Below are 26,538 nucleotides of genomic sequence, written 5' to 3'. Positions count from 1 at the left end.
AGTCAGCATTGTGCGTTTCTCTCTCTCTCCCCTCCGGCAGTCTGGACACCCTTTTTATCCCCCTCCAGCTCTCACTGAAACACAGAACAGCTGATAGAGATAATTACCCTCAGGTGTCAATCCTTACCATTCTCCTTTGCTCGGCCATGCCCACATCACCACAGGTTCAAATAATTTACTATATAATTGGCCTATATATGCCAGTGTACAATAAAGCAGCTATACACACAAATAGCACACATTCAGTCATGCCATAACATTTGGAAGGCAATGCTTTCCTTTTTTTTTTTAATGCATATATGTTACATTTTTCTTCATGTCACAGATGGAAAGCCATCTACTAGCCATCTAACAGCTGGATTGGACAGCCATATAGTTAAAGCAAATGCTCAAAACCGTCAATGTATTAACAATATTAATATAAGCAAAATATTATTTTTAGATTTCTGCAGCACACCAATTTTGGATGTCCAGAGTGAAGAATTATGGCACATTTAAGGTAAGGCATCAACAAGTTAAAATTAAGTTAAATACCCAAGTTCATACAACACTAAGTTTGACAATTAATTTTACAGTGACCAACTATTTGACATACAGGATTGTTTATTTGTCCTCTTCTCATTATATATAAAAGTAAGTAGTCACTGACGTGGCTGGTACATGCTCTGACAAGGTAGTGTTCTTGTGTGGGCGACCCAAGCTCAAATCCAGCTTGTTGTGTCACTCCCCACTCTTCTCCCTGTCATTTCCTGTCACTTCTCTCTCCTGTCCCATTAAAGGCCTAAAATTAAATAAAAAATACATAATTATTTACTTGAAATTTGATACATTGTAGAAGTTTAAATAAAAGATGTATAAATGTCTCAAGCTTTAAAAGAACGTGCAACTGTAAGGGGAAGAACATTATTATGCCAACACTATATTAATGTTATGTATCTATTTTTCAGCTGTTCAGTGATCTCAAGACTGTCTGAGCTGTCAGTAAGGAGAGGGAGACAATAAGCTCAGTATTTTAGGTTTACGGTTGTGAAGTTTTATATTTTTATTTACTTTATTTTTTAAGTTGTTATTCTTAATTATACCTGTATTATACTGTACGTGTTTTGTATATACTTTTACTAATATGTACTTTTTGGTAGTGTAATTACAAAAATGTCAATACCATTGTAATATGTATTAATAAAATCATGATATGACCCCGTGTTGCATTTTTACTCTCCAAAGTTGGCACGTGTTGATTATAATTTAATATTTTACTGTAAACGTAACTTTCGAAGAAGAAAGCAATGTTAAAATGTTTTTGCATAATGTGTTATTTTATTTTGAGGCTTAATGTGTTAAATAATGGGTAATCAAGAGTAATGTGTTGCTATGGCATAAGAAATAAACAAATGTAGCTGGAACGTCCTCTTGCAGTTGCTGAAAGTTGCGCAACAACATTGTCACAGTCTTCTTGCATCTACATTTCTACATTGTCACAACATGGAGAACACGTCGCAAACAATGTTGCAAAGTAAAATAAAACGTTGCAGCAACGTCGCCACAATGTATATGTGTTTGCTGGGTAGTCACACATGAATAGTTAAAGGGATAGTTCACCCAAAAATGAAAATTCATTTAGGTGTCAGTGAAAAACTGAACAAAAGTCCTTTTTTTTTCTATTAATCTCAACTTTCATATTCTTCTTTTGTTTGGGCAATTTGCGTTCTTTGTGCATACCGCCACCTACTGGCCAGAAAGGAGAATTTATAGAAAGAAAAAAAGACACCTATCATATCACTTCTGAAGATATGAATTAAACCACTAGAGTTGTATGGATTACTTTTATGTTGCCTTTATGTGCTTTCTGGAGCATCAAAATTTTGGTATCCATTAACTTGCATTGTGAGGACCTACAGAGCATAGATATTCTTCTAAAAATTTGTGTTCAGCAGAAGAGAGAAAGTCATACACATCTGGGATAGCATGAGGGTGAGTAAATGATGAGAGAATTTTAAATTTTGGGTGAACTATCCCTTTTTGAACTTGGACATGTTGCCAAAAACTCCAGGCAATCAACAGGTAAAGTGACTGAACGAAAGCACTGCTGACTGGCTTACTGATTGTGATAAGCATGCTTATCTTGTTTTTTTTTTGTTTTTTTTTAGCGGCACTTTATCATCTTAAACTTTAAGGTAATAATAAAATAAGCATTAAACAAATATACAATATTAAGTTACCTTCAACCAGAGCTAAAGTTTCATTGTCCCACCAACAGTAAAATGCATTAAGTAAAAGGCCAAATGTACATACAACTCTGTACATCAATAATGATTTTTTAATGGCTTTGCAATGTAAGCATCACAAAGTACGTAAATAAATACATTAATATGGAACTGTACACACATTATAAGCCAGTCTTAAAATGCAACACACAACTTTATACAATGTGTAATACGTCCATGCTTTGTCTCTCTATCCACCATGTGGACTTTGGACTGATAGAGATTCAAGCCCCCTGTTCTAAAGCATTAAACTGTATCGCTTTTGGATGTGGTCACTTATTTAAAAGTAAACATGTTCATGTACCGGAAATAAGCAATGAGTGGATACTTAAGGGAAAAAAGTAATTAGATGAACAGCAAAAGCAGTATGTCATACACAGAACTGTGTTCACAGCTTGGCAGCCTTTTTCCAATCCAACACATTGGTCTGCTTCAAAATAACACTGGCTGTAATGAGTAGCTGTACCTGGGCATGAAAAATTAGCATCTGCTTTTGCAGATAAGGCATCACTGAGAAAAACTGAAATATAGCTTTATTCGGTATGTCTGGTGGTGGGAAAAATGTAAGATATGGAATGCGTGCATGCTGCCTCTGCCGCAGGCTATCTGGATGGGGGGGGGGGGTATTGTAAACACTTGCAATGGAACAACCCTGCCCCCTACTGAAATATTCAGCCACTCTCACAATCCAATCTCTCTCTGAACCTAAAGCATAGAATGGAGTCTTGGAACAGAACACGTTTTACAAAATGAATTAATTTAATTTTTAAAAATTATACTTGAAAACACTAATTATATAGCATGTTTTTGATGATGAATGTACATGATTCATGTGCTGATGTAGCAGAGAAGACGACCTGGATCATGAAGCAGTAGGGACTCAGATATTGCCTTCACTCAGAGGATGGAGCTCAATTCTCACAGGACCGAAAGTAATCCTGCTTCTTCTGTTGTGAAGGCAAAAAAAATCCATCACCAGAAATGGGCACAGATGGTGATCACATGGTCCCAATGGAAATCATGAACATCATATCAAAGGAAAGGTTCACCAAAAAATGAAAATTCTGGCATCATTTACACACCCTCATGTCTCTTGAAACCTGTATGACGTCCTCTCTTCTGTGGAGCACAAAAGGAGCTATTTATAGCAGAATGGCAAATCTGCTCTTTTCCATACAATGAAAGCTAATAGTGACCAGGGCTGTCCAACAAGAATTTAAAGATTTTAAATTACAATCTGTTCCTCAAACAAAGTTATTGTATGGCGACAGCAGATCTGAAATACAATGAATTAATCTTTATGGATTATTTTTCTGGTAAACTTTTATGAATATGACAGCCTCTGGTCACCATTCAATTTCATTGCATGTAAAAAAAAAAAAAATCACAGTAAACATTCTGCTAAACATCTTTTGTTTCCCCTCAAGAAATAAATTAATACGGTTTGGAATGGCATTGGGGTGAGTAAACGAATACAGAATTTACATTTTAGTGTGAACTAACCCTAACCATTTAAGCGCTTATATTGTCTTGTCCCTCTGTATCCTTGTTAGGCCAGGTCACCGAAATATGGTATGGCTTTAGATCATCTTCAGAAACAAAGTCTGGGGCGCGACTCATGAGGTCATGGCCTCTAAATGATTTTGGGAAAGCTATGACATCCCTGATACTGGGAGCTCCTACAATGATTGAGAGCAGTCGATCCAGCCCTATAAAATAAAAACAAACATTTTAGACACACATTTCTGTCGGGGGTTTTTTTCAATGTTAAATACTTTCTCCTTTCCCAGCTTAATATGCAGTGACAAATATAAGTAAGCCATTCCTAGGTTAATTCCCTTGAAAAGTGTAAAGGCTATGGCTCTGTGGTGCTATCAAAACATTGCTGTGTTTGTAAGAGCATCCCAACCAGTCCGAACCAGCAACAATGCCTCAACCAATGGCATAAGATTGGGGCGTGACTATCTGTTTTGTCACCCAATGGAATACGAGGGAGTGTCATTATTTTTGCGCTTTTGTTTGGTGATCCAGAAATCACACTCTGCACCTTAAAGGATATATTTTATACTCCTTAGATTGCATAACCTAAACAATAACATTTTAGTAATTTTAACATTTACTAATTATTTGTAAATTTAAAGTAATTGTGTTCATAACAAAATATGCAAAATGCTCCAATGCTACAAAAAACTGAAACAAACCCAAACAGAAGTTCTTGAATGATCAAGGGCACTTCATGCTTTAGTTTACAGTCTAAAGACAGAAACAAAGCTGCCAAACATTCCTGGCTGGACCAGCAATTTCAGCTTTTGAGCGTGACTGTTCCACTTTAACCAATTGGAGAATGTAATCAACAAGGCCTTCAGTCACAGTGGTACCTCTACAACCTTGCAAACATCCAAGGTGGCATGTGTTGAATGCTTGCTCACCTAATGCAATTCCACCGTGTGGAGGGGCTCCGGAGTTCAGAGCCTCTAACAGATGAGAAAGAAGGGATGGGTCTTCCTACAACACCGATAACAACAATGAAAAATTATATATTGCAGTGGTTCACAACTGGTTGTGCCTTAACATCCAGATTTTACATTATATATCTAGGGCCATATGAAATCAGTTTAATTTTTTTCCAAATACTTTTATTTTTCCCCAAATTCTGTGTTTCCCATTTTATTATTTCAGAATTTCATGTTTTAATGTTAAATAACATTTTATCATCAAAAAACTGTCTAATGAAATGAAGTTTTAGAACTTTAATCAAATGTAATCTTTTAAACATACTATTGCATTATTTTTTATCAAATTAAGTGCTAGTACACAGATACCCACATCAAACTCCAAAACAAAACAATGGAGTTATTTTTTTGTCAAATACAGTGCTGCACAGCAGAGCATCTCATTATTAATTAATTCATTGATAAAAGCTTTTATTCAATTTTTTTTTTTTTTTAATTGAGCTTCTATTTTGGTGGAAGCTTTTATTTTGGAGTGAAGCCCTTTTAATTTCTGTTGGTTTTTGACGGTAGCTTCTCACCTCCGGGTAAGCATTTCGCTCTATGGGTTAATGTGTTTATTAAACCGCGAAAGGCTGCGATTTAATTATATAAATATATAGTCTGCAGTTTCTGAGTACTTCAAGGTTAATGAGTACTCTGCTTTCTGTAATCTGCTACACACAGAGTGTGAGTGATGCTTATGATCAGAGACTATTTAGCCTTGAAAGAGACCGATGCAGTGTAGTCAGTATATGAGCGGCCGGCTTCACACATTAATTCTGAAGCACATAACACATACAGATGGCATATTTATTTCATTAAATCACAGCCTTTTGTGGTTTAATCATTAAACTAGGGCATATCACGATTTTAATTTGATTATTTTTGCATTCATACATTCACTTTATTTGTATTTATTAATTCCATGACATTCCGCATTTTATAGTTAATTATGTTTTTTATGACTGGATTCCGCAAATCCGTCCATAGGGCCCTAGATATCAAGTAGCAACCCAACACAATACCAAAATTGTTTATCAATCAAAATATAAATAAAAATGTCATTCAAATCAAACATTACCATTTATTAACGTTTCCAGGAACTGCGTTACCCCAATAATATGCTAAATTATTTACATACATTTCAATATTTAATACATTTCAAAATGCATAAACAGCAGAATTACAATGCATAAACAAAAGCAGTGTAATTTACCAGCCTTGTAACACATGGAATAAATACTGGGTTAAATATTGTAACACTGTATATAAACTAAATATTGTTAATATTCACTATACAATTATTCTACTATATATGTTTAATTGCTTTTTTTTACATGTTTTTTCCTGCTGTCCCCGACCCCATCATAACAGGCCTGTGACCCACCAGTTGATAACTCACAGACTTGGCTTAAAAGGCAATTGTTCATAGTCTCAATAGATATAAATTGTACTAATCCATACATTTACTTCAATGTCAAGAGAGTAAATAGATCTTCAAAACAATTTCCTTTGTAGAGACAGCAGGGCACACTTAAGTAAAAATACCCTCTTCCCTGGCTCTTAGGATCTTAAGCATTTGTTTTCTTTAAAGATAGTTAAATATAGCTTGATGGGTTGCCACAGCAACCAAGTGGGTACTCTGAGGTGCGGGGGTGTTAGGAGTCACAAATAAGTAAATGCTTCAGTGGGAAATCTAGACATGTCCATTACAAGTGCTTTTACTCCCTGTCAGAGTAGAATTAAATGATGTTCTCTGCTCAGTGTGTAATCTTTCACTCTTGTTCCATTACCTTGAGTATGGTCTCCAGGACATACAGCTGCTGAGAGGCATTGTGGATGCGGATAGAACCTCCTCCGATCTCACAGCCATTCAGCACCAAGTCGTAATGCTGGCCACGCACCTGAGAGAGAAGATAAACAGGTGGGGGAAGTGTGTGGAGTTCAGAAACACCATAAATTTCCTCTACGAAAGAAACAATGAACATGCGCATACCTTGTGTGCTTGAATGTACAGAAGATGGGCGTCCTCAGGGACAGGGGCAGTAAAGGGATGGTGGGCAGACTCCAACATCTCTGGGTTGTCCTCTTTGGGCAAGAAGAGGGGAAAGTCCACCACCCACAGGAAGTGAAAAACTGAGGGGTCACGAACAGGTACGCCATAGCCCTCAAGCAGCTCTGCACACTGCAGTCTCATCTTCCCCAGCAAAGGGCGCTTAGCATGACGAAAGGGAGATTTTATTATATTTTTGCCTCTCACTAAACATGTAGATAGTGAAGAACAACAGGTAATAATTGGGAGAGAAAGGGGGAATGGGATCGGGACATGTTGCAGGCTGGACTTGAACCTCCGTCACCCACATAATCACCTCAGCTCATTGTGACTGGAGCTTATAAAATAACCGTTATGCGGCTCCAATGAGATTAAAAGATTATGAATGTTTCAGCTTTATTAACAGAAAATCCAGCATGGCCTTTGAAAAAACACGTACTGAGGCGCCACTGATTACTTGAGGGTAACATCTAACATTTACACAGACTTGGATTCGAAAATGAGAAAATCTAAATAAAGCTGAATACAGTCACTCTCTTTTTCTTAATTCATGGAATATCAAAAAATAAAACCACAAGAGGCTATTTTACTGTGGTGGATTGCACATTCACGATATGGTCAAACACCAATCCCATTGATGTGTTTGTTGAACATTTCATTTAAAAACATTGGCATTAATGGGGGAGTTGGTCTTCCCCTACAGCTTCCACACTTCTAGGAAGGCTTTCCACTAGATGTTGGAACATGGATGTGGGGATTTTCTCTTCTATACTCAAAACCATCAGTGAGGCACTGATGTTAGCCGATGGGGCCAGGCTCATAGTTGGCATTCCAATTAATTTAAAAGGTTTTCTGTGGGTTTCAGGTTTGAATTTTGTGCAGACCAGTCAGGTTCTTCCACACCAGACTCAGTAAACCATTTCTGTATGGACCTTACTTTGTGCACAGGGACATTACCATGCTGGAATGGAAACTGCTGGCACAAATTCGAAAATACACAATTCTCAAGAATGTCATTGTTTTCTGTAGCATTTAATTAGTCTTCAGTGGAATTACTGGAATAGCCAAATCTATTAAAAAGAAGGGGATGTCTGCATACTTTTGGCCTTATAGTGTATAAAACAGGCTCAGGAAGTAAAGAGCTTGGAGGCAGGCACATGTAAATGAACTCCATGATCTCTTGGGAAAATCTCACTTAGCTATCATTTCTCTCGCTTTCTGCACTATCTACACCATTCATCCCACAACCTTGGTAAACAAAACTTGTCAGTTATCCCCAGCCATCACCAACATCTCTGCATTGTGACTTAAAAACAGTCTCACTTTGTGCCAAGCTCAAACTGAGGCAAGGAAAAGATGAATATTCATTTAAAAGTGATTAGATCATGTCAGCATTCTTCCGAAGCCATATTTTTGAAAATCCTTAGTCATCAATCACTTTAGGGTACAATATGCTTTTCGAAATGATTGAACTGATGGTAAGCTACTTGAGGACTAGAGGATATTAAATGGGGATGGTGGATATTGATTTATACACCCCAGTTTGACTAAGAAAAGATAAAGAACCTAAAATGCTTGATGTACTTGTGGTCCATCTGTAGTTTAATGTAGGTTTTTCTTCTATGAGCCTGTACGATGAGTTTATGATACAGATCTGTGTAGGTGTTGAACCAGGGTTATTTTAATACACAAAAACTGAAATTAATTGTAAATGTTAATTTTCATTAAGTAAAATAAAACAAATAGGAGTTGGAAAAACTGAAACTTAACTAAAATATTTGTCATGGCTCCAACACTAACTAAAATAAAATTTAAAATAAAAAATTAACTTTTTTTTAGTTTCAGTTTCTGATGCATTGTAAATAAAAATTTAAAAACCTTGAAAACCCTACATCTATATATCCTTCTAAGACATGCCACAGAACAGAATTAAAGTGTCAGTCATAATGTCAAATGTAGATAAAAATTTAATAAAACTGAATACAGTGCAAAACATTTTAAATATCTTAAGTTAAACATCAGCTGCCAAAAATACTAAAACTAAAATAATAATTAAATATACTAAAATTAAACTGAAACTAGAAAAGCTGAAACTAAAAATAACAATCACAGAGTGAAAACTAATGAAAACAAAAAACTAGAGTTACAAATTGAAAATAAAATAGAAAAAGTAATTTAAAAATTCAAAACTGTTAATTACACTACATGCAAATTCATGCTCTAAAACATCAGGAAAATCCAATCTTTTCTGTTCTGAATATGCTGCAGAGCTCCTGGTCCAAGCTCTGGTAATTTCAAGACTGGACTACTGTAATGCTTTGTTGGCTGGTCTCCCAGCTAACACAATTAAGCCACTGCAGATGGTCCAGAATGCAGCAGCGTGTCTGGTCTTCAATCATCCAAAAAGGGCTCATGTCATCCCACTCTTGATTTCACTTTGCTGGCTACCTGTAGCTACCCGCATCAAATTCAAGGCTTTGACTCTTTGCCTTCAGGACAGCCAATTGAACCGCAGCCTCCTACTTCAATTCACTTCTCCAGGTCTATGCTCCAACTCGCTCTCTGTCTCTGGTCTATAAACGAGCAGCGCCTAGTAGTCCCATCACAAAGGGGCTCAAAGTCTATTTCACAATCATTCACTCAGTTCCACTGTGATATCATCTCAACATTCAAGAACCAGCTGAAAACACATCTGCACTTGCACTTACTGAACACACACACACACACACACACACACACACACACACACACAAAAATCCTTCTCTGTCTCTTTCTTCTGTGTTAGCGCCTATACTACTCCAGCCACCTTGAGAGCTTGGCAGTACAGCACTGTAGATGTTGTTGAACTTCGTATGACAAATTTCTTCCTATGTTCCTCATTTGTAAGTCGCCTTAGATAAAGCATCTGCTAAATGACTAAACGTAAAATGTACATTAAACCCTTAAAAAAAAAAAAAAAAGTAAAGCTAGAAAAGTAGAATGGTCCCGATACTGGTATCGTAATTTGGTCCAATCCTGCCCCCTATTTGTACTCGTGCTCGTAAAAATGCTCCAATACCAAAAACCGATACCATCTGACATATTAATATCATTGCGTAAGCATTCAGCACACAAATTAAAGTCACCTATATCCTAGTGTTATTATTAAACCCCAAAGGCTGTGATTTAAGGAGATAAATATATAGGCTTAGTTTGCATGTGCTGCACGCTTCAAAGTAAATAGATCTCGTTTTAAGAATGTCTGAATGTAAATGTGAAGCCGGCTGATCATACCAAGGAGCTCTAAAACACCATCATGAGCATCGCATGCTCTGTCTGTAACAGATGACAGCGAGCAGAGCGCTAATTCACAATGTAGCGCGCAGCACATGTAGACTACATATTTATTTAATGAAATAGCAGCCTTTTACTGTTTAATAACACCGTGTAACATATATATATATATATATATATATATATATATATATATATTTTTTTTTATTTTTTGGTTCCTGGGTAGTAAGTGTTATTTCCTAATAGCTTATGCCTCAAAAGTATAGAAAATGGCTATTATTCCCCACAAACTTTGCTTTTGTGACCAGGACAGTGATATTTTGAAATTTACCTATTTTCCAGAACATTCCAGATAGATTCAGTGCTGAGTAAATTTGGAGTAACTTCTAGAACTTTCTAGAAATTTCCAGTAATATAAATAGTAGTATAAATACAGGGGCCTTAAGCCCACCAGTTCAGTTTAGTTCCAGCTGCCTAAGTGGATAAATATCAAGACCTTGCTGGACGCCTTGAAGTATGATGAGTATGGCTGGGAGGTCATAGGAGACTTCAAAATGGTGGCATTCCTGATAGGTCTCCAAGGCGGTTTTACCTTGCTATCTTTGCCTTTGGGACAGCAGGGACACCAAGGCGCACTACCACAGGCAGGACTGGCCACAGCGGACCGAGTTCTCTGTGGGGAGGAACAACGTCAAGTGGGAGCCACTGGTGGACCCCCGGAAGGTGCTGATGCCACCACTGCACATCAAATTGGGCCTTATGAAACAATTTGTCAGAGCTCTAGATAAGGAGTCGGCAGCCTTCAAGTACCTTCAAGACTTCTTCGCTAAGCTGTCTGAGGCAAAGGTGAAAGCCGATGTCTTCTTCGGACCACAGATAAAGAAGTTCCTGGAGTGCAATGAATTCCCCAAGAAGCTCACTAATTAGGAGAAAGCGGCTTGGAACAGCTTTGTTGCAGTGGTTCGGGGCTTCCTGGGCAATCACAAGGCCGAAAACTATGTGGAGCTGGTTGAGACTCTGGTGAAGAACTACGGCACAGTGGGCTGGAGGATGTCCCTCAGAGTCCATATCCTTGATGCTCATCTTGATAAATTCAAGGAGAACATGGGAGCATACTCGGAGCAAGGCGAGCACTTCCACCAGGATATACTGGATTTTGAACGCCGCTACCAAGGACAGTATAACGAAAACATGATGGGAGACTACATTTAGGGGCTGATTCGTGAAAGTGATTTACAGTATAATCGTAAATCTCGAAAAACTACTCACTTCTAAATATTTTGTAGTCATTTTTGTATTACTTTAGTATAAATACATGTTAATTTGGATTCATTTGTTGTTTTTTTCTGACTTTATGTAAACGAAAAGACCAAATTTGCCCGTTTTCTCATTGGAAATAGGTACACTTCAAAATATCACTGTCCTGGTCACAAAAGCAAATTTTGTGGGGAACAATAGCCAAAAATAATTTTAAGGCATATGCAATTAGGAAATAACACTTACTACCCAGGAACAAAAATTGTGTTACATAGTGTAATCACACTGGGTCACGTAGCGACCTGCTTTTCTGGAGGTGAGAAGCTACTGTCAAAATCACAGAAACGGAAAGGGCTTCACTTCAAAATAAAACAATAAAAAAAGCTCAATTTAAATGGATAAGTATGACATAAATATAGCACTTCTGTATTTAGTTATGTAATATTTACTATAATAATAATAAATCAATAATAATGATCTTATATTTAAAAGAATATCTCACATCTGTGATGCACTGGTGTGCAGCACAATTTTAATAAAATCATTTATTTATACCCCATTTTGATTATAAAATTGAAATAAACTGTTGAATATGAAATTCAGAAAAAAACAAAACCAAAAAACTGGTATCACATCGGCGAGTACCGAAAAGGAAGCATCGGCACTCATACTTTAAAAAATGGTATAGGGACATCCCTATAGAAAAGTAAAAAAATAAATAAATAAATAAAACTAAAACTAAAACTATACTAAAACTAACAATCATGGAGTAAAAACTACATAGAATTTGAAAAACTGAAAATAAAAACTAAATTTAAAAATTCAAAACTGTACATTATTAAACATGATGGGGGCGTTACGCACCACATTCTCTCGGGGTCCAGCCGTGATGAACATCAGGTCCCCGGCATTGGCCTGGGCCATCTGGAGCAGCTGCTGTCTGGCCGTGTCCGAGAGCAGCCGGCTGAGAGGGGATTTCACTGAACCATCTGCCCTTACAGGAGCCACACTCACCTCCTGTATGATACACAGCAATGATCACCCATTACCTACACTAGCCCATATTCAATTTCCATAGACAAAATAGGGCACAAACTCTCTGGCAATCATCAGTCTTTTGAACGCTGCGGGATGGTTTCCCAGACACAAGCAAAGCCAAGTCTTGGACTAAAACTGATCACAATGGAGAATCACTTTTGACAATGCCATTTAGTTCAAGCCTGGGACACTGGCCCAAAGTTCAATTTCCATTTATACAATCAGACAGAAGACAATATTTTAAGTATGAATATTAAGTAGAACCGCCAGTTTTCAGAAGTATTAATGAACACATCACTTAATACAATCAATAAGTTATGTTCCTCATTATTACAATTACTCTTGACATTTATATAAAACACCATATTAACACAACTTTCCCTTCAGACAGGAAAAAGAGAGTTTTATTGTTACATTCTATGAAGGAAATGGGATGCGTTACGTGCCAGACCTTTAGTACTTAAGGTTATGGGCGCTCTAATATTTTCGAGCGCTCTAACCTTTCAAAGTATACTCTTTAGACCATGAGACCGTACGGATGTGTTCGACATATGTGCACGACTGGCGGCATGTGGAAAATCGTGGCATACATGCCTTGTGTGCAACAGTTATAGTGATGCTTGCTTTAGCAGAGCAGACTCAAAGCAAAACAAGTGAGACAAGATGCCTCTTTACCTCTTAAGTATTCATTTTCATCTCATTACAAAACCTTAAATTAATATGGGTTCATATTACACACTGTTCATTAACAATTTCAAATGATCAACTATATTATTACATGTACTACATCACATGGGAATATATTTAATATTCCCTTTATTAGACTCCATAGACGGCGTACAACACAAACACAGAGCTGAGTCCCTCTAGTAAAGGCTATCCTGCCTCAGGGTAAGTATGCTGTGTGTTAAACTTGACTTTTTTACTGCTAAATCATTCTTACTTATTGATCAATTTTCAGATAAATATTTCAGTAGCCTTCCCGTGATGTGCACTGACTGCTGGTGGAATTACATCAGCAGAGTAGAGCAAACATAAGGACAAAGAGAGAGAACTTACCTGGCCATACTGTGTCTTGGCTGCTTGTTTGAGGAACTCTAAGTCTGTACCCTTCAGGTGTTTCTGCAGATAAAACACCACACACAGGTAGCTTCAGCTGCTTTTTTATTTCACCCTCATCTTCAGCAAATTTCTGAGGCCAAACTTGTATGGAAATGTTTCCCTGGGCCTAGTTTTGTGTAGCCAGACCTTTGACAAAGCAGCAAATGGTCTGCTCCACATTGCAGCTTATTCTGGTCAAGAATTGGCCACTTAAGACAGTAAGCAACTGTCGGACCAACATGTGAAGATAAACAGCTGTACAGAAGAAGAAAAAAATGTGTATTGACTCTATGATCAGAATTTTTCAAAGATTAGATGCCTCTAACCTGGCAAACTTTGGCTAATCCAGTGAATTTTTCATCCTCAAAAGAGTTTGTTGTATCGTGTTATCTTGTTAACACGGCTTTGTTTCCAGGAAAAAAATATATATATAAACCCTCTGTTCCCTTACTACTTGAAGTTGCATGAAGCCAGCCAATCAGGTCAGAGCTTTCCAGATTAAGAAAGTGTTTTCTAGTTAAAGGAATAGTTCACCCAAAAATGACAATTCTCTCATCATTTACTCACCCTCTTGCCATCTTAAATCTTCATGATTTTTTTTTTATCTGCTGAACACAAAGATTTTTAGAAAAATATCTCAGCTCTGTTGGTCCATACAATGTAAGTGAATGGTGGCCAGAACTTTGAAGGTCCAAAAAGCACATAAAGGCAGCATAGAAGTAATCCATATGACTCCAGTGGTTAAATCCATGTCTACAGAAGCAATATGATAGGTGTGGGTGAGAAACAGATCACTATTTAAGTGCTTTTTTACTATAAATCTCCACTTTCAAATTTTCTTCTTGTTTTTGGTGATGTGCATATTACCGCCTACTGGGCAGAGAGGAGAATTTATAGCAAAAAGGACTTAAATATTGATCCGTTTCTCACTCACACCTATCATATCACTTCTAAAGATTACTTTTATGCTGCCTTTATGTGCTTTTTGGAGCTTGAAAGGTTTGGTCACCATTCACTTGCATTGTATGGACCTACAGAGCTGAGATATTCTTCTAAACATCTTTGCGTTCAGCAGAAGAAAGTAAGTCGTACAGATCTGGGATGGCATGAAGGTGAATAAATGATGAGAGAATTTTCATTTTTTGGTGAACGATCCCTTTAAGGATGAGACTACATTCATCCCAACTGTAGGTGAAAAGAGAATCCAAATCATCACATCGTGAACTTACCGTTCCCTCTGGGACACAGATAGCCTGAACACAGCCCCCTGACTGAAGGAGTACATCCTTGATGAAATCTATCTGTGTACCCTGAAATGCTGTTGTGACATCCACAAGCTAAATACAAGAAAACACATAGAAATTAACAACAGCGAAACTCATCAAACAGCATGAGAAACATGAATGTTCTAAATCACAGTTAGTTATGAATTCAGGACACAAGGTGTTGCATGAGAACTTGTTAACATGAGAGATTTATTTTTAATTGTTGAGCACCGTATGAGAATCTGTGATGAGAATCTGAGATAACAGCATGCCAACACAGCAAGACACCAAGGACGGACAGCATGCAAACAACCTCAATAATGTCTTATGTCCAATCTAGGATGATGTGTACAAAGTAAGAACGAGCGGTCACCTTCATCCCAAATCTAGTGTCTGGTTTGTCAACTCCATAGTCTCTCATGGCTTCCTCATAAGTCATGGTGGGAAAGGGAACATTAATCTGTCCTTTGTCCTTTGGCCAGGAGTATTGGAGCAAGCCTTCAATCAAATTCATGACTCCAGCTTGGTCTACAAAGGACATCTCAATATCCACCTATGTGAGGAGAAGATGTGTCAACACAGAGGCAGTGTTTGAATTGTGTCAGGGTTCTTGAGGACATTACCCAGGAAAAACCCAGGAAAAATTGCAACTCTTTGACAGTGGTGAAAGCTGAAGTGTGTAATTTCTGCACAATTGAACAGAATTGCAAAAATAACCACAGTTTTCAAACAGATTCCATAAAAGTCCTTCAGTCATCAAACACTGGTTGACCCAATGTTGCTATGTCTGGCTTGACAGGTCACTCAAAAAGAGGAATGTTTTGATAGCACCAAAGACCCACAGTGTGACACTTTTAGGTGAAATCAATCTATCTCTGCATTTTAAGATGGGAAATGATTGAGTAGATAAATAATTACAGAATTTTTATTTTTTGGTGAACTATCCCTTTAAGTCTAATGGTTGGTGCAGGACCCCCTCAGCTCCGACCTCCAGTTCTGCGATATTGTCAGACGTGCTGTAGCATATTTCCTCCCAACCTTTAATACATCATTACCTGTGTGAATTCAGGCTGTCTGTCAGGCTTGGAGCCCTCATCTCTGTAGCAGCGAGCAAGCTGAAAGTACCTGAGATTGCAGGAGATAACCAGCATGTAAGAGAGTGAGGGCCAATATTGACTGACAATTTTAAATCATGCATACAGTATTATTTTCCCGACAGACTTTTCATAAAACTAGCTTGAAGTCTTGGCTTTGCACAACTATTAATTCAAAGAGACATGCTGCCAAAATTGAAATGAAAATTTGATTATTGTGGTCAATAATAGAAACTAGGGCTGCCCCTGATAGTCGACCAAACGTTAGTCGATGAGAAGAGTCTTGGTCGACCAGGTTTTGATTGGTCAGTTGGTCACAGAAAAAACTCCATATAAAAATGACGAACACCAGTATTAGCGCTGGCTGGACGCTAGGTGGTACTATGGGGTAATTTTCATTAAGCAGGGTTAGGGTTAAGCCTACACAATAAAGCAAGACACCTTGATTTCAAACTTAGAACTTTATTTTTTATTTATTTTAACTAAAAATTCTAATGAAACTGGAAAAAAAATAAATAACTGCAATTAAAATGTGTGTTGTTACAACAGTTGTCAACATCTCTCTGGCAAAGAACCTACTTCATCTGTGCATTCTCTACTGGTCAGGTATTTCGTTATCCGGGAAAATACATCATGTGTGTGAATAAATTCGTTTTGTTCCCTCCTTCACGGATATATATCCAATTACATCGGCAACCCTTGGGCTGAGGGATCAGTGAATATTCTTGCTTTAGTGATTTTGCATAGAAAATTAAATTAATTTATTTTGAAAAAAAAAATAAAACCTTAAATCAAATACACTTCTAAATTCAAATTGCACTCCAAACGAAACGAAAAAGTAATTAAAATAATGAAGTGATAAAAGAATAATATATATATATATATATATATATATATATATATATATATATATATATATATATATATATATACACATACATACATACACCTTTCCCTTTACAGTCAGGCAAGTATCCGTCTTAACATCATGGCGGAAAATTACTTGCACAAATGAAGACATAAAAACAATTATAAATGTAAAAATAATAATTATAATGATGATAATAATCACTGAAATATAAATCATGGTTCGAGGTGAACGTGTTTTTGTATTATTTTATGTTTTAATCACAGATGTATAGTCTGCAGAGTTGCGTTCACAGTGAACTGCTCTGTGGAAATAAAGTGAACTGAACTCAAAGCACCTCCTGAGCTGAGATGTCTGAGGTCATTTGCAGCACTCATAGACAATACTGTTCTTGCAACAAAAAAAACAAAAAAATCGGAAGACAAAAACAAAGAGTGAGAACCTTTTAGATGCACGTGTTCCACGAAACAGCGTGTCATACATGCGCATAGACAGCTTTTCTGTCATCTGTTCTTAATAATATAATAAAGTGTGTTCTTCAAGCACGTGTCTGTGTGTGTACGGGCAAATTATTTGTAATATTAATTTGATAATAACAGCCTAATAATAATAAAATAATAATTTAATACATGGGAAAACGAGCCAAATATCGTCTTGACATGGTCAAAGGCATCAGCTTATTGGCGATCACTCTGACCATCGTCGATCCCCGAGATCATCGTCTGTTGGCATAAGCCTAACGTGCATTTCTCTCTATAAATTAACAAAATATTCATACAGTCTCCTTGCTGGTTTTTCCGACACATTCAGAATCATTACCGCTTTTGCCGGTGTCGTTGCGGTTCGCTTCGTGCGTGCGCTTGTCAAATCATTCTCTGTAATGTAGAACAGTGTTAGCAATGTTACTTATAACATTCTTTCTCAGCCCTGGAACTCAAACCATGTTCTGATGCCCCCCCAAAAAATATATTCAAGTAATTCAATTAATATCATAAATGTGTGACTAGTCAACTAATGGCTTAAATTAACTCCTACTACTCGACTAGGAAAATCTTTGGTCGAGGGCAGCCCTAACAGAAACTAGATTTTTTTTTTTTTTTAAAAACTGACTTTCTTTTTTCTGCTAACAACAAACAAAGATTTTTAGAAAGATATCTCATCTCTTAAGGTCCATACAATGCAAGTGAATGGTGGCCAAACTTTCAAGGTAAAAAAAGAAAAAAAAGAAAAAGGCAGCATAAAAGTAACCCATATAACTCCAGTGGTTAAATCCATATCTTTTTAAGTGATATGATAAATGTGGGGGAGAAACATAAATATTTAAGTCCTTTTTTTTACTATAAATCTCAACTTTCACATTCTTCTTCTTTTGCTTTTGGCGATTTGCATTCTTCGTACATATCACCACCTATGGGCAGGGAGGAGTATTTATAGTAAAAAGTGACATATATACCGATCTGATTCTCACCCATATCACTTCAGAAGACATGGATTTAACCACTGGAGTCGTACTGGAGTCGATTTGCTTGTTGGACCTTCAAAGTTCTGGCCTCTATTCACTTGCATTGTACGGACCTACAGAACTGAGATATTCGTATAAAATATTTGTTGGTGTTCAGCAGAAGAAAGTACGTGAGCAACAGTAAAGTTTGTCTAAGCAGCTTTTGTTTGTGCTGCACATTTTCTGTTACTGAAGGACAGATCAGCACTGACAATATTGGATCTGACAACTATATTGGAACCCACAATGTGTAAGCAAGCATTGTTACTCATTTTGTATTTAAAGAGTTCACTTGATGAGAACAGTGAGGCCAAACAACTGTTCAACAAGAAAAATGTCAATTTGTTTTTAACGACAAAGTCGACAATTCGTTTCAGCCCCAGATCACTTTAATACACAACCATGAACTACAAAGCTAGACATGACAGCACCAACCTACACAGTAACTGATAAGCTAATACCACATCACAATTCTTTGCTTTGAATTTCAAATTTGAAAAAATCTTCAAAAAGAGGCTAGAATCCAAAGCTGCATTCTAATCCATGTCAGACTACAGACTCCACATACATGTCATTGTTTTGGCATTTTGCATAGCATTAGAACAAATGCAGCTCTGCATATTTTTGAGCTGCTAAAAGCGAAGAATAATACAGTTTGAATGTGAGCGTATGTTGGCCACAAAGATGTATCTTTTTTCAATGTGCTGTCAGTCAGTGAAAGCAGTGTTTAATGAATGTGCCAAGCATCTGACAAAAATCTGTGAATATCAAGGAAATGTAAAAGTGTGAGAAAATGTGATTTGTTTTTACCGGTCTATGCCAGCCACCATAAGAAGCTGTTTGAACTGCTGTGGGCTCTGTGGAAGAGAGTAGAACATCCCAGGGTCTCCAGATGGCACCACAAACTCTTTGGCACCCTGAGAAACACAGTTATGGCTGAATAAACTCTGTGAATTCCTGCCTCTTACTGAGAACTAAATCAGCCAGCATATCTCAAGACAGTATGATACATGAAACACTTGCATAAAAAAGATGGAAGCAAAAATGAAAAGGGGGGGGGGGGATTCTAGGACATAAAACAAATTATTGTCAAAAGCATGACTGTTATGATTCCCTTAAATCTGTTTGCTGCATAGACACGATCAACAGCTAATATATTATAGACACACTGGCAGAGATGAGCATATATGGATCTTTGTAATTCTGGTTTGTATCCTATTTAGATAACTTGGTCCTATAAAACTGGTTGGAAATGACAAGCTAAAACCAGCTTAGGCTATGTTTAGCTGTTTGTCAGCAGGGAACACTACACATTTTGGATATCTCCCTAATCTGACTCATGATCTTAAACTCAACCTGTGCAAGACTGAACTCCTCTTTCCTCTAACAAAGACTTCCCTCGGGCATAGTCTCTCTCTGTCTTAGTCACAGTAATGGGGAAAAGCCTGTGGGACATTCTAACATTTTAGATGATCATCTGCCCCTTATGATCACTACCTTGCAGCAACTTCCTGGCCCACCTAATATACTTGAATCCAATGCAATTCTGGTTTCTTCACACCATGTCATTTGCAATGCAATGGACCTTATTTTCAATAGCGCCATCTTTAACTTTTGATGGGAATGACAATGAGGCTGAGGGTATTCAATAGGTTGTGCTGTTGTTTAAAGTGTTTTGGATTGTTCTGCTGACGAAACATTGAAAAAACACCTTTCCAAGAAATTTCAGTTGACAAAAAAAACTCCAGAAAATATAAGCTGTGGAAAATTTTATGTGATCTAGTTGGTCTATACCAAACAGTCTTGTTTTCATTCAGGTAAAAAATTAAATATGGCGTTACTGTGAATAAGGTCTATGGCTACTTGCATATTTATTATTCCTCATTATTTACCATATCAATCCTGCCTTTTTGCACATTTGGACTATTCTCCATTTACGCACATGACATCATTTGCACTCTATGATCACCTGCAATTTACGCTTCATTATCACTGTACATCGCACCTTCTCTAATTATATTCCTTTTACAATCTATATCTTATAACATTTGCACCTGATAATATATTGTACTTCTAGCTAGAAGCTAACTTTATTTACTTGGCCTTGTACTTGTATTCTGCACAATGACAGTTAAGTTAAATTGAAGCTATTGTGGTGTAGTGTCATGCTGCACAACATGAGGACAATTCCCTTTTCTCAACCTGTACTTCACATATGCTTGTGCTGCTAATTATGACCTTTTTTTCACCATCTCTGTTAAAGTTATGTTCTGAGTTCAATACAAGTTAAGCTCAATCAAAAGCATTTGTGGCATACTGTTGATTACCACAAAAATGTATTTCAACTCATTCCTCCTCTTAAAAAAAAAAGCAAAAATCGAGGTTTCAATGAGGCACTTACAATGGAAGTGAATGGGGGCCAATTTTTTAACATTAAAATACTCACTTTTTCAAAAGTATAACCACAAGACATAAAGGATATGTGTGTGAAAATGATTTTAGTGTGATAAAAATCACTTACTAACCATGTCTATGTAAAGTTATAGCCAATTTTACAACTCTGTTACCAAAATGACTGTAAAAATACCAATTTAAACAACTTTACAGCTCAAATAATACACAAGTTTTAACAGAAGAATTAATGCAAGTGCTTTTATAAAATTATGAGATTCACATTTCTGTTTAAACCCTCTAAAAATTGGCCACATTCACTTTTATTGTCCCCATTCATTTCCATTGTAAGGACCTCACTGTAACTTTTGAACCTCACTGATTTATGCTTTTTTTTTTAAGGAGGAACGAGTTGAAATTAATTTTTGTGGTAATCAACATTATGCAACAAATGTTGTCGATTTATCTTAACTTGTATTGAACCCGGAACATTCCTTTAAACTCTTAATTACAAGTTATTGTAATTAGGATATTGTGCTTAAATTACAAACTGAGCTTTATGAAAGCTCCAACTTCTCTCACTTCCAGTTTAAGATTGACTTCCAACACAATTCAAACAATTCAGGAATTTTTGTCACCTTTTCAGAATGTAGTTTTATACCTGGTATTTGGGTAAACAATTTTTTTTCTATTTTCGACACAGTTGTGACCAGAGGTGGAGCTAGAGGGGGGGGTCGAGGGAGAGAAGCCTGGCCACCCCACTCACAGCCGCGCCTCTCCGTCCTGGGTGTCACTGTATCCACTCCCTTCTGCTTTTGTATCCACGTGCCTCCGACAATGATGCACCCACCTCCCCCTCCACATGGGCAATATTGCACGGCAAAAAATATTACAAAAAAAAAAAAAAAAAAAAAACACATTCTAGGACATAAAAATTAAAGCAATAATTGTGAAAAGCAAGACATCCTTGTTTTCTGTTACGAATCTCTCAAATCTGTCATCTGTGGGTACACAGTCAGTCACCAATTTCTAAATGACACACAGACATAGATGGGTGTATATGAATCTCTGTAATCTGGTTTGTATCATATTTGAATAACTTGGTACTGACAAATTGGCTGTGGATCAGCTAAACCACCAAAGACCAGCCAGCCAGCTTTATGTTGGTTTTAGTTGTTTTTTTGTTTTTTGTTTTCCTAAGAAAAACAGCCATTTGTAACTGAATCATAAGCACAGCTGTAAAAGTTATATACATTTTCTAAACATTTCCACATTGAAAATATAGCACAGCGTCGATTCCTATGGAACACAAAATTATGTTTATTTATTTAGCAGCTGGTTTATTCTAAGAGTAACATAAAAAAAAACCTACCCCAGGTGTTCTTTTAAACAATGTTGGTGTTTCAACATCCACAAATCCTTGGAAAAAGACAAGTAATGTTCAGTGAGTACTAAGGTACATTGTAAATAAGCAGACAGGAGAGTATGGAATAATCAGACTATATCCTCACCATGCAAATTGCAAAGGTACTCCCTCATTTTCATCACCATTTGTGATCGTAGTCTTATATTGTACTGCATTCTGGATGATCGAAGATCAAGATAGCGATATTGCATTCGGAGGGCTTCTGATTTCTTCAAGGCAAACATATTTACATAGAATCTTATCAGGGGACTTTTTTCTAGATCATGATCAGTGTTAGCCACTGAACCTCATATAAATAGCCATTCACTGGAATGAAATTCATTGTCTCAGCAAGTGACAGTGGAAGAATCATACAAAAACAATCAAGAAACATTTATGGGTTTTATTTAACCAAAACTAATATATATATATACACAGTACTGTGCAAAAGTTTTAGGCACTTGTGAAAATTTTTGCATAGTGAGGATGTCTTCAAAAATAATGCCTTAAATAGTTTTCATTTATCAATTAACATCAAACAAAGTCCAGTAAACATAAAAAAGCTAAATCAATATTTGGTGTAACCACCTTTGCCTTCAAAACAGCACCAAGTCTCCTAGGTACACCTGGACACAGTTTTTCTTGGTTGTTGGTAGATAGGAGGTTCCAAGGTCTTGGAGAATTGGCCACAGTTCTTCTGTATATTTAGGCTGTCTCAATTGCTTCTGTCTCTTCATTTAATCCCAGACTGACTCAGTGTTCAGTGGGGGGCTCTGTGGGGGCAATGCCATCTGTTGCAGGGCTCCCTGTTCTTCTATTCTATTCTATTTGCAAAAGGAATGTTTAGAAGTCTAAAACGTATTTTTCCTATTGACACACTAAAGCTGAAGATATAAATAACCATCTTAAGACAAACGTTGTTGTGCAATACCTTATGTGCCTAAGACTTTTGCACAGTACTGTATATGCATATATTTTACATAAAGAATATGAAAGCTATTTATAGGACCACTTAGATTATTTTGATTGTGACCATATTGTAAAAATTAAAAGCAGTCACCCTCCTATTTCTCATGACTGTTATGCAGTAAAGTACTTGTCTTATACATCATGGTAGTATTTGTTGTACTGCTTTTAATTTTATGCTGATTTTAATTATAAAAAAAAAAAAAAACATTGCATGTGGAAAGGATGTATGACAGTAGTAAGGATCTAATGTGAATGGTCTTTGAGAATGATGAGAAATACATCCGGATGCATTACGGTTATGAGACTTGGGGAGGTAATGTGACTGTCATGACAGTAAAGTCAGAGTGCAAATAATCTTTATGATCCTAAATATAGGCTTCATTTTCTTTGTGCAAAATATAATTTCATATTTTTAATTTTGGGGTGAAATATGATCCAAACATGTTCTACATGGAGATTCACCCAGATTGTAGTGTATCTTCTATTCTGCCACAGACTGAAGAAGCAATATGCGAAAGTGCAATGCATACAATGCTTTCTTTAAATATAAAAAAAATAAATAATATAAACTTACTTTGACAAAATCTTTAATTTCAAAAGGCAGTTTTCGGCATGTATTCAACACTTTCATGTTCTCGGCATAGACCTCAATTTCTCCAGTAAATATTTTCTGAAAATAATGAAAAGAACATGACATAATGGTCTTCTACACATATTATGTGTGACATCTACAGTGTCAAACATTTCCCTTTATGTATATTTTAATATTCATAATAACCTTATTCTCCTGCCCCTCTGGTCTACGCCTGACTCTTCCTTTGACCATGATGACGGACTCCAATGTGAGGCCAAGAAAAGCATTCTTCAATTCAGATTTGGACTAAGGAATTAAAATGGTGAAGAAAAACATTCATGACCAAAACAACAACATGAACAAATGTGGCAGGATTTACAGTTTACAGCACTAAAATGAATCTATGAGACGCAAATTAAAGGTGCACTCAGTAATTATTTCATAATTAATAACAGTTCATCTCATAAAGAAATTAATTGTAATTTTAAAAAAACATGACTATTCACATGAGATGAAGACTCCAGTCATATCAGTACCCTTATAAAAGTTGTGTTATTCTACATGGAGAGGGTCCCCTCATGGGACCTCTCTGTTTATTATGAGATTTAACTTTACCTCCCATTATTATTATTATTATATATATATATATTATATATATATATATACACACACTGTGCAGTGCACCTTTAAAAGAACAGTTCACCCAAAAGTTAACATTTTCTCATCATTTACTCACCCTTATGCCATCCCAGATGTGTATGACTTTCTTTCTTCTGCAGAACACAAACAAAGATTTTTAGAAGAATATTTCAGCTCTGTAGGTCCATACAATGCACATTAAGGCAGCATATAAGTAACCCATAAGACTCCAGTGGTTAAATCCATGTCTTCTGAAGCAATCCAATCGGTTATGGCTGAGAACAGACCATTCTTTTGCCATTGCAGTTACTGCCTAGTGCGTGACACATGCCCAGTGCTAGATGGCGCTAGAAAGTTTTGATCACCATTCACTTGCATTGTGAGGACTCACAGAGCTGAAATATTCTTCTAAAAATCTTTGTTTGTGTTCTGCAGAAGAAAGAAAGTCATACACATCTGGGAATCATTTTTGGGTGAACTATTTCATAAAAGTCAAAAGAAGAGGTGCTGTTACCTCATCCTGTGGGATCAGAATTTGCACCAATCCACTGAAGTCTCTCAAGATCACAAAAAGATCTTGTCTGCAATGTAAAGCAATACATAATGTGTTTATTAGAACATCACTTACATAGTCATGTAGCTCAAATGTGAATGTATTTTTGGAAAAGATGTAGCATCATGTTGTCTCAAACCTCAAGTACTGAATCCAGCCGCATAAAGTAACCTCTTCGTCTATATGACTGGAACATAATTCTCCACATGTGTGGGTCCTTAAAGAAAAACTGCTTTGACCTACAAGACAAAAAAAAAAACATATATATATATATATATATATATATATATATATATATATATATATATATATATATTTTACTGTACGAAATAAACCACAACCACTTGGATTGTTAAATAAAATAATTATAATTATATTTATTTATCACACATTATACATTTGCACATATACAGTGAAATTCTTTTTTTTTTTCACATATCCCAGCTAAGCTGGGGTCAGAGTGCAGGGTCAGCCATGATACAGCGCCCCTGGAGCAGATAGGGTCAAGGGCCTTGCTCAAGGGCCCAACAGTGGTATCTTGGCGGTGCTTGGGCCTGAACCCCAGACCTTCAACTGAAGTGTATTGTTTGGACATTTTATTCAGTGTACAAAAGGTAGTGGACAATTACTGTACATTATCATTTAAACCTCTTTCTAAACAAGAACTCATGAGTGGTATCAGACAGGGCCGTAGCTAGTGGAGTGAAAGGTGGTAATGATTCTAGGGGCCCAAAGTTCCAGGGGGGCCCAAGACAAATTCAAAATTTTATTATTTTAAAAGGTCAGGGGCCCAAGAATTACTTGCAACGGCCCTGGTAACAGACAATTTCAATGTAGGCCTAGGTAAAATGGTGCTTTTAGCAAGATGATTTGCTGTAGTTCTTCTAAATACAGCCGCATCTACTCAAACTTCCCTCAGATTTATCTCATGGCATTGAAACATTGCGCTTTGGTATGTAAGCACTGATTTAATTTTAGAATGGACCTATTAAATGTTGTACATGCTATTATAAATAGTGCAAAGAACATGTTGTAGTGAGCTGTTTATTATGAGATTTAACTTTACCTCCCATTATTATTATTATTTATTTATTTTTTAAATCGAAAAAATGAGTGAAATCGATGGAACCAGGAAAGTATTTTGGATGCACTTGTTCACTGAAGGTCATCTTACCTGAAATGTAATTTGAGCAGCTTCTAGAAAAGTTATAAGTCCACACCAGTGGGGGGAAAGCTGGTTTTATGTAATACAAATGGTTGGTGGCAGGCACTGAGCGCTTACTACTCAAACACACCTCACAGTGTGAGTACTTGAAGACCTGCTGGGCTGATCTAAGAAATAATGATCTGTACTTGTATGCCATTATCAAGTCTACGAGGTCGTGGTGCCTCGAGCTCTATCTAGCTACAATAAAGCTTACTGTACTTGGAAAAGTCTCTAGACAATCCAGTTGTTTTGTGTGTTCATGTGTAAAGCCAAGAGTGATCTATATCTATAAATCAAGTTACATTGTTGTAGTAATGTAGCCTTGACGGTCACCTTCCCTTTTTCTTTCATTTCCTTATACGTGCACCGAAGTTAACCACAAATTCCATGAACCCACAAACACCGATTCATATCGAAATAAACTCTTCCGCATGTTTATTTATAATACCGTTTGTAATGTACTGAATTTTAGCTTAGATTACTACAGTTATTAACATGCTCTAGCTCGGAGCATGAAACGCTTCGACATGACTAGTCAAACTCAAATGAATCGATTCAGAATTTTGAATTATTATAATTAATGGTGTATATTAC

The 26,538-nt window shown here is 36.6% G+C and overlaps 1 protein-coding gene across 1 annotated transcript; it reads right to left on the bottom strand.

The window, feature by feature from the left end:
- Positions 1 to 842: 842 nt before the first annotated feature.
- LOC127442548 (aspartate--tRNA ligase, mitochondrial-like) lies at positions 843 to 26,461 on the bottom strand. The gene is made up of 17 exons (XM_051700660.1): positions 25,912 to 26,461; positions 24,877 to 24,976; positions 24,699 to 24,765; positions 23,750 to 23,851; positions 23,546 to 23,641; positions 22,109 to 22,232; positions 21,970 to 22,016; positions 19,017 to 19,123; positions 15,799 to 15,868; positions 15,117 to 15,296; positions 14,708 to 14,815; positions 13,437 to 13,499; positions 12,204 to 12,356; positions 6,753 to 6,971; positions 6,550 to 6,660; positions 4,694 to 4,769; positions 843 to 3,973 (listed from the first exon to the last, which is right to left on the bottom strand). The coding sequence occupies exons 1-17, from the start codon at positions 26,099 to 26,101 to the stop codon at positions 3,777 to 3,779; spliced, it is 2,010 nt and encodes a 669-aa protein (XP_051556620.1). The 5' UTR covers positions 26,102 to 26,461; the 3' UTR covers positions 843 to 3,776.
- Positions 26,462 to 26,538: the final 77 nt, after the last annotated feature.

The sequence above is a fragment of the Myxocyprinus asiaticus genome, chromosome 6, assembly GCF_019703515.2.
Source record: "Myxocyprinus asiaticus isolate MX2 ecotype Aquarium Trade chromosome 6, UBuf_Myxa_2, whole genome shotgun sequence".
Taxonomy (NCBI): domain Eukaryota; kingdom Metazoa; phylum Chordata; class Actinopteri; order Cypriniformes; family Catostomidae; genus Myxocyprinus; species Myxocyprinus asiaticus.
The sequence above is the reverse complement of the archived record's forward strand: the minus strand, read 5'-3'. Positions and strand labels throughout refer to the sequence as shown.

Coding starts and splice junctions, on each gene's coding strand:
- LOC127442548 (XM_051700660.1), bottom strand. CDS start 26,101: ATGGCATACAAGTACAGATCATTATTTCTTAGATCAGCCCAGCAGGTC. Junction 15,297..15,798: donor GACAGCCTGAATTCACACAG/GTAATGATGTAT, acceptor CTCCTCACATAG/GTGGATATTGAGATGTCCTT. Junction 6,972..12,203: donor CTGGACCCCGAGAGAATGTG/GTGCGTAACGCC, acceptor CGTCATGCTAAG/CGCCCTTTGCTGGGGAAGAT.